At 42.6% G+C, this 14,030-nt stretch overlaps 1 protein-coding gene across 1 annotated transcript; it reads right to left on the bottom strand.

Moving 5' to 3' along the window:
- Window positions 1–4,042: 4,042 nt before the first annotated feature.
- plrg1 (pleiotropic regulator 1) lies at window positions 4,043–13,827 on the bottom strand. The gene is made up of 14 exons (XM_079554162.1): window positions 13,685–13,827; window positions 13,369–13,475; window positions 12,105–12,241; window positions 11,887–11,940; window positions 11,712–11,805; window positions 11,124–11,205; window positions 10,942–11,040; window positions 10,764–10,856; window positions 9,325–9,474; window positions 9,139–9,240; window positions 7,449–7,660; window positions 7,139–7,278; window positions 4,914–5,107; window positions 4,043–4,443 (listed from the first exon to the last, which is right to left on the bottom strand). The coding sequence occupies exons 1-14, from the start codon at window positions 13,691–13,693 to the stop codon at window positions 4,384–4,386; spliced, it is 1,533 nt and encodes a 510-aa protein (XP_079410288.1). The 5' UTR covers window positions 13,694–13,827; the 3' UTR covers window positions 4,043–4,383.
- Window positions 13,828–14,030: the final 203 nt, after the last annotated feature.

Consider the following 14,030-nt stretch of genomic DNA (forward strand, 5'->3'; position numbering starts at 1 on the left):
GTCTATAATGCGTACCGGTATGTGGCAATCTGTCTTTTTAAAGCCCCGCTCCGTAAGTGTCACAGCATTAGACGTACCTTATGAAAGTGTGAGGCATCATCTGCCCATCACTAGTAGCTACTATTAGGTCTAAATGCCAAACCTGCAAAATGAACGAGTAAAGCATTGGAAGAATCTGTGGACATTTCTTCAACAATCCGTGAAATCGCGCAGTGTGGCTTTAAATGACTCAACGTGGCCTTGCTCGACCCGATTCACCTGCTGTCTTGTTCATCTTTGCCAGAAATGCAGCCACAGATGAGGAGAGGTTCGAGCTGAGCCTCAAGTCTCTGGAGGCGGAGCTTATGTTTACCGTGGGTCACATGATCACGGCGGGACAGCCCGATGGCGAGGTGGACCCTGATGGAGCCAGAGAACAGCGGAAGAGGAAGCCCGGGCGGGGGTTCTGCCATGCACTGTCCGCGCTCTACATCTGTGACACAGGTGGAAGGGCTTCTGAAAGGGCAGATCACGCAAATTCAACCGTTTTTTTAAAAAGCTTTTTCACTAAATTATACTTCTATCTGCGCCAAATGTAAAATGAGTTTTCACTGAGGCCGTATAAACTCCAAAAATCTCACCTGCACCTGCTTTTTGCACCACTTTAGCACACACTATTTTGCCCATGTGCAAACACTTCAGAGTCCAAGGGTTATAGAGCTTCTGTACATGTGCTGGGATACGGGAAGAAAAAATCCTATTCTTTCTTTGCATTGACTTTTGGGGAAGTATTGGGGAATATTAAGAGTTTTAAAGCACGGCAGCGGCTAATCAGCTATGTGCTAGCTCATGGACATAAAACACACAATGTTGCAATAAAGATTTGTCTACTGCGTTATGAAATCATTTTGCTGTATTAACTTATTTAGTGTTTTCTTTTTTGTAAAACATCCGCAATGGTCGGTAGTTAGCAGATAGCCTCTTAGCCGGCGTTGTGTTTTTAAATTCCCAAAGCAGTGCTAAGTAACTCATGCCCCCAGAGGCCATGAGCGCCATTGCAGGTGTCATATAATGTTGCGATTTTTTACTTATTTACTGTCCGTGAGAGTAAATACTACACCGACAGAAAAGACAAAGGGAGAGAGGGATATTGTACATCCAATTAGACAATGGAGAACATTTTTATCACTCAAACTTGGCTCTAAATACTGTGTGTGTGGCGCTAGCCCACAGTTTGCTTTGCCTGTTAGCTTCTTCTTCGTGATTCCATTATTGTGTGTTGGTGACACCTACCCGGTGGCTGCAAAGTTGCAATTGTGGTTTATTGGCCTGAGACACCAGAGGGAGATGAAATTTCCTCTCATTAATACTTGTATTACCCCCAGAGGGACTACGAAAAGGATTTATTAAGGTAAACAAGTTTAGGGAGAAAGGGTAATGTGATAGTTTTTACATTTGCTCCCCTTGAGCTGAGCTAAAATTATATATTTGTAAAATTTACACATTTCTCATTAATTCAGGATGTTGCCCAGCCATGGGCATGATTAGCATGTCTTCAGGACAAAGGGGAATGAAAATATGATTGTTCTTAAAAAAGTGGTCATGTGTCTCACTTTACCCCACCCGCGGGGAGAGAAATCAACGGGGTAAAGTGAGTTTACCTCTATGTCATTTCCTGTCAGTAGCTTTAAAAAAGACCTTGTCTTTCCAACATTCCTTCATTAAAATTGCTGCATCACTGAAATAAAATTATTACTTACAACAGATATTGTCCATCTGAATAAGTCATATTTTCAAAAGCATTAAAACCTTTAAAACTTATAAAGAATGAGAAATTGGATCAGCTCAACCCTAAATTGAGCATGAAATGGCACAGCGACGGAGAGAAGAGTTGACAAATACCTATAATGTACTATACAGTGCCTCTCGTTAGTATTCATACACCTTGAACTTTTGCACATTTTGTCATGTTTACAACCCTAAACATAAGATTTTATTTTGATTTTTTTACTGAACGTTCACACACAAGTAACAGACAACTGTGAAGTGAAAGCAAAATGATACATGATTCTGTTATTTTTCTAAAAATAGAAAAGTGAAAAGTGGGACTTGCATAAGTATTCATACAGCATGAATTAATACTTTGTGGAACACCCTTTTGCTGCAATAACAGCAGCAAGTCTCTTGGGGTATGACTGTACAAGATTTCCACATCTAGAAACTGAAATTTTAGGCCATTCCTCTTTACAAAACAACTCCAGCTCTGTCAGATTTGAAGGAGAACGTTTGTGAACAGCAGTTTTCAATTCTTTCCACAGATTTTCAATATGATTTAGGTCAGGACTTTGACTGGGCCATTCTAACACATTAATATGTTTTTATTGAACCATTCCATTGTAGATTTAGCTTTGTGTTTAGGGTCATTGTCCTGCTGGAAGGTGAATCTCCGCCCCAGCCTCAGTTCTCTTGCTGCAGCAGGTTTTCCTCCAAAATGTCCCCATATTTGGCTCCATCCATCATCACAACTATTCTTACAATCTCCCCAGTCCCCGCTGAGGAAAAGCAGCCCCACATCATGATGCTCCCCCCCGTATATTTGACACTGGGGATGGTGCACTCAGGACCATGAGCAGTGTCAGGTTTGCTCCATACATAACGTTTTGCATTTGGGCCAAAAAGTTCAATTTTTGTCTCATCTGACCAAAGCTCCTTCTTCCACATGGAGCTGTGTCCTCTATATGACTTCTAGCAAACTTCAAACGGGATTTTTTTATGGCCTCCTTTCAATAATGGCCTTCTTCTTCCACTCGTACATGAAGGCCAGATTTGTGAAGAGTATGACATATAGTTGTCCCATGTACAGATTCCCCCAGCTCAGCGGCAGGACTTCACAGCTGCTCCAGAGTTATCATGGGGCACTTGGTTGTATTTCTCACCAGTGTTCTCCTTGTTCGCTCTGATATTTTAGGTGGACGATCACGCCTTGGTAAGTTTGCAGTGGTGCTTTACTCTTTCCATTTCTGAATGATGGATTGAACAGTGCTCCGGGAAATGTTCAAATCTTGGGAAATCTTTGTATAACTTAAGGCTGCTTTAAACATCTCAACAGCTTTATCCCTGACCTCTCTGGTGCTCCTTGACCTTCATTATGCTGTTCAGTGACCAATACACTCCGACCACAGCTCTGAGGGCCTAAAAGAACAGCTGAAATTATACTGAGAGTAGATTACACACAGGTGGCCTCTGTTTAATGGTTAGGCCAAGGAGTGAACATTCTGGAGTCATTAGGAATGTTATAAAGGCAATTTAATGCACTTAGAAAATGCTGTATGAATACTTATGCACGCCCCACTTTTCACTTTTCTATTTTTTGAAAATTAACAGAATCATGTATCATTTTGCTTTCACTTCACAGTTGTCGATTACTTGTGTGTGAACGTTCAGTAAAAAAATCAAAATAAAATCTTCATGTTTAGGGTTGTAAACATGACAAAATGTGCAAAAGTTCAAGGTGTATGAATACTTACGAGAGGCACTGTATGTCGGAGCCTACTCAAACGCCACTCACGTTTCCTCACCTGGAGTGCGCCCCGCTGTGCCCTAGGACCTCCAATAATAAACTCAAGAGGTCTCCAGGGATCTCCCGTCATGAGCTCCTGCTGAGCTGACGACATACATTACGCGGCTGCCATGTGAACAGGCTATTTATGTACTGGACAAGTCTGATGAAAAAGTCTGGTCTACTCTAACACTGTTAACTACACGCTTTCCAGGTGAACCACAAGAAGAAGCCGATTGTGAGAGCAGATCTCCAGTGGAGCTCACAGACTGCGCTGGACCTCGCGGTTTCTGGGAGGAGATTAGAGGAGAGGGCTGCAAGTACTACCGCAATATCCACACGGAGCGATACCTCGGTGAGAAGACGACACAGATACTGTACATATGAAAATGTATTTTATTAACGAGACAAACATGAACTAAAAGGGACTGAAAAGAATTTATGTACATTTTTAAATTTTTTCCAAACAAATTTTAAGCCAACGTGTCTTTTTTTTTTTTTGTGAAGGTTACGATCCCGTTTTAGAAGAGGCTTTCTCTACGTCTGGTCAGTCCGAGTGTGAAGAATGGCAGCTTCTTGTGGACCAGTCAGACCAGAGCCCACGCAGAGCGGTCATCATCAAAAACAAACACTCAGGGCGGTTCTTGGCAATCCAAGATGGCGGCTTCGTAGGACAGGAGTCTTACAATGAGGACTGCAAATGGTTTCTAGATTGAGTCCAAGCCTCGTTATGCCTTTTTCAATGAAAAGCAATGAAATAGGGGGAAAAAAGAAACGAGATAGCAAGGGTTAAACAAAAAACTGACTGCGGTAGAAAAAGAAAAAAGAAAAAAGAAAAAAAAGAATTAGAAGCGCTTTCTCTTGAGAATTTCTGGTTTCCAATTGACTGGATGGCTGTCTTCAGTCTGCAAAAAAGAAAAAAAGAAAGGTTGTTTATGTTGAGTGAAATAAATAAATTGGAAAAGAAAGTTGTCAAGTATCTCATCATTTCAAACCAGCTCGATAGTTATTTGAGCACGCTAATCACTTTGCACTACACCTCATTGCAGAAGAAATGAGTAAGCAGAACATAATTCATAGTGCATCATGCAGGAATCGAACCTGGGACTTTCTTGCCTTTCAGGGAAGTTCAGTAACTACAGTAGCACCTTGCTGCCATATTAAACACTTGTCCGACTGCGTGAGGTCTTATACACTCCTTAGAGGGCGGAATAGTTTGTTTTTGTTGTTGTTTGGCAGGACTTTTCAATTATAATGATTTTTTGGAGGTCATTAGCCACTGGGCCGGTCATTTGGCAAAAATGTTTGTATAACTGACAAACCCAACAAAACCTGCAGTTGCCTCATTTCTGAACTCAGTGACGGTGAAACTCACTGCTGTGTCGTCCTCCTTGTACACTTTGATGGTCTTGTCCGCTTCGGCCGTGATCAGCCTGCTCTCCGAGTGGTCGAACAAGCAGGAGAAGATGCCCGACTCGCTGTCCAGAGAGCCGGGCTGGACCGCCGCGTGGATCCTCTGGAAGTTGTACCCCGTCCTCCAGTCCCACATGTGGATGGTGCCGTTATCGGCTGCATAAAGAGAGCAATGAAATGATGAGCAACGTTAAAATGGAGCGTCACTATTGTTTAATAGCAACATCTCAATGTCAATGGTGTCTCTTTACATTTGTGCCGATAAAATGTTAAATGCTTGAAAACCTAACAAGCCCAGACCCAATATAACCATTTAATCGTTTTCCTCCTCATCTCAGGATATTTTGTACCAAATTTCAGTGTGTGAGTGTCATTGTCTTTTGAAAGAAGCCCTGGGACAAAACAGGGACATAAAAAGATTGTGATCTTGTAATGGGGGCTGAGGTCTAATCTAACTCATATTTTTAGTTGAAAAAGAGACAAAATTATCAGGGCAGAAGAATATAGCAACAATATAACAGTTATAAACTAAACCAAGGCTGCAACGACGCGTCGACCATGTCGACGCCGTTTTTTGTGCGTTGACGCGTCGCTTGTTTACATTCCACTTCCAGCATGGCTGCGCGTGATGCAGACGCTGTGAGCGAGGGGAAAAAAGCTCGCCAAAAGTCATCAAAAGTGTGGGAGTACTTCCAGAAACGGCTTAATAATGTTTTTGTATGCACACTGTCGAGTGGAAATGGCATCACAGCAGCACAACTAACCTGGCTAACGCCAGACTGCTGTGTGCGCTGGAATCATTTTGAACTGCAGTATCACTTGTGATTTTAGTCTGGCGTTAGCCAGGCTACAGCACAACGGCTATGAACGAAAATGTGAAACGAAAACACCCGACAGCGTTCTTGCCATCGCCATCAACCAGTCAATCGGCCGCAGAGCCGGTTTTTCCTATACGCAGACAACGCAAGGTGCGTAGGGCCCCCGCAGCTGCGAGGGCCCCGCATCTCAGTCAAACTACGGTGTTGTTTCACTGATTAATCAACGCGTTGTTACGGGACAGGCTCTGACAGCGCACACTCACTCTCCGCCTACTTTGTCACATATAACACCAAAACGGAGCAGTCTGCAAGTGAATGAGCAGGAGAGACCGATCGCCGTCCCCCTGTCACTTCCAACACGCGAGTACTTCTCCGCTCGTGTCCCGCTCGGCCGTCTGTCTCCCGGTGCTCGTTTCGCCTCATGCGCGGCTGCATCATGTCACCCGTGTCCCTGGCCCAGCTCTCATGTTTTCTCTGCGTGGACTCAGGGCATCGGCCACACACTCATTTAAACTCTATTCTTGTTGTGTCAAGCGGAGAATCAGGACAGTAGTTTGATGGATAGACGAGAGTAAAGCCGTGTCTGTGGCCTTTTTGTCTCAAAGGAGTTGAATCCACACGTTCTCACAAGCACAGTAACTTACAGTAACTCTGGTTCTCTGAATGTGCACAGTCTATAACGAATTGGGCTACTCAGAGGCTAATTCTCCGTGGTCAGACAGAAATAACCGTCAGGTGCAGGTTTCAGTTAGTTTTAAATCAGCGGTTCCCAAACTGTGGGTCAGGGCCAGAAGTGAGAGAATGGGCCCATTTGCCATTTTCCATTCTAAAAAGTGGGGAAAATAGACTAGTAGTAAATAAATAAATAAAAGCCAAGCCATTTGGAAAAAATTGGCCTACATCAATGTTTTTTTCTTCATTTTAAATGAAAAAATAATCAGTAAAAAGAAATATAATCTATAGATTAATCGAAAAAATAATCTATAGATTAATCGATAGAAAAATAATCGTTAGCTGCAGCCTTAAACTAAACAGAAAACTCTTTGTGTTATTAATTATCATGAAAAACTTTTGAAGAGAAGCAGCTCTTCAAACACACGCTTCAAATATAAGACCTAAACCCAAATTTTCAGCAAATTTAAGACTTATTTTTACAAAACACCTTTTAAAGACATTTTAAGACCCCGCGCGTACCCTGTTACAGTTAAGGTATAATTGAAAACAATCTTAGAAAATGACACGCATATGGGATTTTTAGGGTGGTTTCTGAAATACAAAGTGTTAATGCTGTGCCTTTTTTACACCAGTATGGCTGCCTGCTGATCAAAACGTAATTATTTTTATCTAACGTGAGTGGTGAGCCCGTTACCTCCAGACACGAGCACTCCGTCCGAGTTGACAGCCAGCGTGTTGATGATGGCGTTGTGGCCCGACAGGTTCTGAATGAAGTTTCCATCCGGGAACATCCACTGTTTGATGTTGTCCGCGGATCCAGAGGCAAAAGTATATCTGAGCAGAAAACAAACGTATTATTACACTGCTTTATGAACTGACGGTGGCTCAGGTGGGGGAGCGGTCCTTTTACAACCAGAATGTTGGGGGTGATAACAGAAAGTATATCAAGTTCTGACAATCCAAACTGAAGCTGGTAACTCCGGATTTCCCCCGGCTTTACTCACTGTCTGGGGTGCAGCACCACCGTCCGCACAGACTTCTTGTGGTTGGTGAGAGTGGCTCGCGTTTTCCCGGCGATCAGATCCCACAGCCTGATGGTGGAGTCGTGGCTTCCTGTGATGACCTGAGGTTCTGCGGCCTGACACCGGACCGTGGCCACGGTGTTGGTGTGGCCGGTCAGAGTGTGCACGTTCGCTTTGGACCGGATGTCCCACACCTAAACAACGCAGAAGACGAAGAGCGGTTATTACGCTTTATGCAGGTGTTTAATAACAAGCTCAAACACATCTTTATCACCATCTTACACTTTGTTGGTTTGAAAATGTCATATTATTGATCTAAAACAGCTACAGCAAAAATACCCCCTAGTTTCAATTGCTGATTCTCACAAGTAATCCCCACAAACCCCTCCCACCTTTTTGTGATGAATAGGAATCGAGAACATTCTTGAGAAATCCATCGGGAATCGTGTGTCTCCTTCACTAACAATACCTATATCGATGCTGTTTTGCGCCACAGCATCTTAAAGGGACCAGATGCAAGTTGGTCATTTTCATCCTCACTACTGCCACCTCAGGTCTTACGCGTAACTGCAGTCTCTATATTAAGCTCGTACATGACGGCACTTCGGACCCGAATTAACCACTTTTTGAGTGAAAGTGCAGGATTTTAGAGGCAGTTGTGATGAAAAGGTCTGAGGTCATTCTACACATTAGGACATTACTGGAACATGTAGGGGGAGGGAAAATACAGATTTATACATCTGTATAGTCCCTTTAATAAATGTATCATAAACCTGCAGGCCGGAGCCGCTGCAGATACATGCATCACTTTCACTTCATCACAAACTAAAGTCTCGGTTGTTTAAGAATCCGTGCTGCACGTTGAAATGAGTCCGTGTGAATCCTTCCTCTTTATAAACGCTTATAAAGGTGCAGCTGTTACCAAAACAATGAGCATGTGCTAACACGTGCTGCTGCGCACGTCACTCGGATCGTTCAGAAACTACAGCGCTGAAGAGCTGACAAGGACATCCTTAGACCCTCGTTCATAAATATAGATGGATGAGAGATCGGTAAGAAAATCATTTTAGAGAAATGAGTGTCTGCCCCTTCTGTTACTTTAATAACCATTTTACAATAGCTTTATTAAATGCTTTGTATGATAGGTTTGTCAAAATAGGCCAATTTATTATCCCTCTGCTATAAAATCCCTCTTAAATAAAAGCTACAATAGCATGCACATATTATATAATCTATAGTCCATTTTTAAATTCTTTGGAATTAATAAAGAACCAGATCAATAAGAGAAATAATCAATGGCATTGATGTCGATAAAAAAGGATCTATTCCCATCCCGAACAATGAAAGGATTAAGCTTAGCAAGAGATCGAGAGGTTAGGAAAGAATTTCCCAGACACGTAGGACCTCAAGAGGAGCTTTTCGGGAGCTGTCGCCGCACTGCTGAGAATAGCCTCTGGAGAAGATCCAAAGATTACTTAAAGATGCGCTAATCAGCTTGAAACGCAGCTCCAGGTCTGAATATCCTTGTAACATGGTAGTTCTAAAAGTCAATTTTGTCGAAGAGATAATTTCATTGCAACATGTACCTCATTATTAAGATCAGCTTCAAATGCAATCCCAGTACAAGTCTGGGAAACAACCTTTTCCTTCAAAGTCTTAAAGCCGCACTCACCCTGGCTGACGCATCTCTGCTGCAGGTCACCAGCACGTCGATGGTTGGATGAAGGTCGATATCGTACACGGCGCTCAAGTGTCCGTGGTAATGTCTGATCACCTAAACACGCACATCGACAGACTTCAGGGATGCAAACAGTCTCGCTTTTATAAACACCGTGGATTGATTCTGGATCGTGTTTACCTTGTTATACTCCAGGTCCCAACACTTGACCTGCTTGTCCTCTCCGCACGAGAACAGGTACGGGCTGCGAGTGCTCACCGCCACTCCTCTGACGGTGCTGATGTGACCGGTGAGGGACAGCTTCAGTTTACCGCTCGCCAGGTCCCAGATCTGTCCATACACAAGCAAGCGTTCATTCAGAGGATTGGCCGTTCTAACTATACGGTCAACATCATAGCCTCGCAAACGATTTAGGCAAATTCTCTTCAATTTTCTCAAGTTTTAGTCGACTAAAATTAAGATTCATTTAGTCAACTTTACATCATATTTATTTTAATCATATTTAATCCAGGTTCTCTGCTTCATGTCCCAGACCTGTTTCTTTTGAAAGTCAGTCCCTCCAGGATTTCGTAGGAATTTATTGTGATTGTTGCCAAAATGCCTGATTTTTTTCCTGCTTAAAACAATAGATTTTTTTACATTAGAATCACACTTTTCTTTGCATTTTCCATTATTTTTAACCAGTGCCTCACACAAACTCCACCGCATCACAGGGAAAAGAAGCGATCTGAATGAAAGCCTATCGCCAAATAAAGATCCAATAGAAGAGAAACGAAACACGGACAGAGGAGCACACAGTGGTGGACGCTGTAAAGTCAGACCCAGGCGAGTGAGAGGAGGCGCAGCAGAGGCAAAAGTCCTCGCTGATCCCTGCTTCAGTCTGAATTACTTAAACTCGCGGAGCCGCCGACACCACTTCCTTTGCGCAAATTTAACAAGTGAAATGGATTTAAAGAAACAGGCCCCCATTTTTACATACCGAGATATGTTCTTGCCTGAGTTTAGACGAGTTGATGCGTACCTGTCTGGTCTTTATATGTGCCCTCGACGACCATAAATGGAAGCTACCACGGTCTTCCACGGGCACGCACAAAGACCAGACAGGTACGCATCAACTCGTCTAAGCTCAGGTAAGAACATATCACAGTATGGAAAAACAGTGGCCTGTTCCTTTAACTGATCAGAAACTCACTTTAGTTGTGCATAAATTGCAGAGTTAAGGAAAAGCTTTGAAGGAAATTGCGGATTATTGGAATAGTTGCAATTCTGCACTGAGATCACGTTGATGTTTGCAATTGCAACATCATGAAATCCTGGAGGGACTGGAAAGTGAATATATAAACAATATAAGACTCTTTAAAAGCACTCATTGGAAGCTGGGCTGATTTAATTTAATTTTTAATTTGTCATTGTCAATGAAAATATCTGGACATTTTAGTCATAGTTGTTCATGTCATAAACAACTTTAAATATAGTTTTAGTCTAATTTTGTGTTGCCTTCAAAACCACAGGCTTTGCAAGATCAACTTTTGATATACCGCTATTCAAATTAGAGTTATAAAGCTCCATCCATTGTGTACAATGTAAGAGTTTCACCTCACAGCATCGCACACGATTACCTTTATGGTTCGATCTGCGGATCCAGTAACAAACCACTGATTTCCAGGCTCCACCGCGAGACACCTGACCCACCCAAGATGTCCGCTGATAACCTGTCGCACAGAACAGACGCCATCGTAATGAAGCGTGAGAGCTGGAACAGGGAGCTAACATCCTACGTGGGGGAAGTGTGTTTACCCTGAACAGTTTCCAGGGAGGATGCCACTGTGGTTTGGGCATCGTTGGCGTTCTCCTCGTCAGGGCATTTCTCGTACCACCACCTCCATCCAGAAGGGCCTTAACAAGGAAACAAATTACAGTTTCATCATCTTGGGGAATATCCTAATATATGGCTGTATAAGAAGTAAAAAGTGACTTACCATCGTACCAGCGTGAGACCTCTCCCCTCCGTAGTGACGGTGGATTTCTGCAACACTGGCTGCTGTACGACTCGCCTCTTGCCTGTGAAGAGAGAAAAGATCAAGCTGAATTGGAGAAAATGCACCTGGTTAAGGCGGGGGAAATGTGGTCTGAAACTTTTGACCAGCTGTAAAACTACCTCAGTCTATTTATTGTTTTTACTAAAAGCTTTGCCCAATGTTCTTCTTTTTTTCCGTCTCACTCCCATTTCTTCTTCTGCATATTGAAGTTCTACCTTACCTTAATCCTTACATGCAAAATGTGAATTTTTGCCCATTTTTCAACTGCTCTTAAACTTTTGAGGGGGACTGTATACGCTGTGTTGTGCTCTTTCTTTTTGGCCTTAATTTTTTTCAATAGATGATTTAATAGGGGTTTATTTTTAGATTAATATTTATTTTGAATTACAGATGTTTAATGTTGAGCTTTTTTGTTTGTTTGCCGTTGCCTCATATCCCGAACAACATAAGCCTTTGTGATTTGCTAACTGCGACCATTCCATTACATGAAGCAGCAGAATGCACTTCTCCAGTGCTTGCGAAACGTACCTGGCTTGTGACGGGGGCAGAGCCAGAGCGACGGTCTGCACTCCTGCGTCACTGGGGTTCCTGTGCAGCTTGGTGTCTGCTGTCAGGGCCACGCCTGTTCAACACAACATCTCAACTCAGCACAAGAGCAAATACAACGCATAATAACAACTACGACGAGGGTGGTGGAACTTACCAGGACCAGAGGGGTACGCGTGTGTCCCGGTGATCAGGTACTCTGCGTCTTCGCCTTAAACACAAAGAATGAAAATGAAGGCAAAGACACCAACCTCAGGAGCGCTAACTTTCCAGAGAATGACGTTACACTCATATGACACTGCACTGATAATAGCTGGAATGTTTTGCTCGAGTTTAGCATTAAATCTTCCCCAGGAAAGTAGAAAAAAGACTTACCCATCTGGGAGTATCCCTGGGAAGTGGGGATTCCACCAGACATCGGGTGGACTCGCTCTTTGCTCTCCTTCAGGACAGGCATGTGTAAAACCGGGCTATAATCGGCTTTCATTTTCGCTCCAATCTTCAGTTTGTGACTGGGGAACAGAGAAACACACACACACACACACACTTGAGTTTATATCTCTTCTACATCTTAAAACAAAGTTTGTAAGATGAAATATAACTGCCATATTTCGTGCCAAAAATATGACTTGAATAATTTCAAACTGCACAGGACACCATGGCTAAAATCTTCGCATGGATTTGGGACCAATCACAGAACGAGGAGGGACGGCAAGACGATGATGCGCTATTCGACATATGGAAGCTTGTCATTTGTTTACGGATAAATAAATAAAAAAAAGTTTATTTATAGGTCCAACATGACAGCAGCAGACAGGAGGCCATCTTTCGATCAAGCTTTAGACCGTGTTCGAATGTTTACAGCGGGCTCGAGCTAACCGATATATTGTTATCAAATCTATACGAACATTCAAGACTGCACTCTTTTGTATTATTCTGAAAAATACCTGAACCCATAGTTATATCGTATCGATATCGAGATATCTGGCATAAATATCGAGATATTACATTTTGTCCATATCGTTCAGCCCTAGTGGGTACGTCATACGTCATAGGATACAATTGATACGATTGGCTATGGCTACGTGCACCACAGACAAGATAGCCAGGCTAATATTTTACAGGGAAATGTGTCGTTTTGGGAGAATTTTAGGTTTATTTTGAACACAAAATTATCTTTTTACTTACAAATAGCGCTTTAAAGTGATTGCTTTCTAGAAAAAGTGCAGCGCCCTTGAGGTAGGGAGAACACGGACTAAAACTGAAGCGTTCAAGGGTTCAAGACAAAAAAGGTTGGGAACAAGTTTTCTATCGCCTGTGGAGGGGAATATGATTTAAAGCGGCTCAGAGCATGTGAGGAGAGCCATGTTTGAGCTGCTGTGTTGATGCTCACAATGATTGAAAGCCCCAAAACCCTTACATTCAATATCCTAACTTTAATTAATAAAATAAATTATACTTAAAAATGGCAGGTATTATTAGAAGATGTCCATTTATCCAGGGCATCACAACACATTAAGACTTGCTTTTGAGATGGTCACCCTAGGGTAAGCGCCTTGCAATTGTGCATTTTTAAGCTTTGTTTAAAATAATAATAATAAAAGGTAAATCCCTCTGAGGATGAAGGGGTTACTGTTACCTTTGATCATCTATGGCGACGGGCTTGGCCTGGTCTGACACAAACATGTCGTGGGTTCTTTTCAGAGATCTGAAGACCAGAGTGTGGACAGAGTGCTTCTGTACGTCCTGTTGAGGGGAGACAACATCACAGATATGACAAAGATGCTCACGTTAATGTATGGTCATGTGAGTGTCTGTAGATGCCTGTAGCGTTAAATCGTCAGCTTAACGATTAAATAAAACTATCCGTCCAAAAGCTAGCCTATGCTAACATCTGAGCGGGAGCACAGAACATGGTCAACATGGCCCAGAGAAGAACAACAAACTTTCTTTACCTCCGTCATTTTGTCGATATATGTTCCTTAATCAATTCCACGCTGCTTTAACTCTACGATATCAATAAACACCTCCCAGTGCGTGTTCAGAGTCTGAATGAAACGCAGATAAACACAACCATCGCCACAATGCGCAGGCACCGGAAGTTGAAGGAAATTTGTCCCGGAAGAAAAGACAATGAACACTTGTTTGCTTTCTTAGCGCGCCCTCTGCAGGCGAACTGCGTGCACTACTTGCAAATGAGAAGGAAACTGAATTATCATTACGAACTTTGTAAATTCTATGTTCAGACGAGTATGCTTTGTTTTACAATTAATGTTAGTCGTTTTAATGGTGCTACCTAGC

Source organism: Gobius niger (genome assembly GCF_951799975.1).
Source record: "Gobius niger genome assembly, chromosome: 3".
In the NCBI taxonomy this organism is placed as follows: domain Eukaryota; kingdom Metazoa; phylum Chordata; class Actinopteri; order Gobiiformes; family Gobiidae; genus Gobius; species Gobius niger.

Excerpts from the sequence above, each read along its gene's own strand:
- plrg1 (XM_079554162.1), bottom strand. Across the intron at positions 9,475-10,763 it reads CCGCAGATCGAACCATAAAG|ATCTGGGACCTGGCGAGCGG; the intron begins GTAATCGTGTGC and ends GTGTATGGACAG. Across the intron at positions 7,279-7,448 it reads GTGGTGCTGCACCCCAGACA|ATATACTTTTGCCTCTGGAT; the intron begins GTGAGTAAAGCC and ends TTTTCTGCTCAG.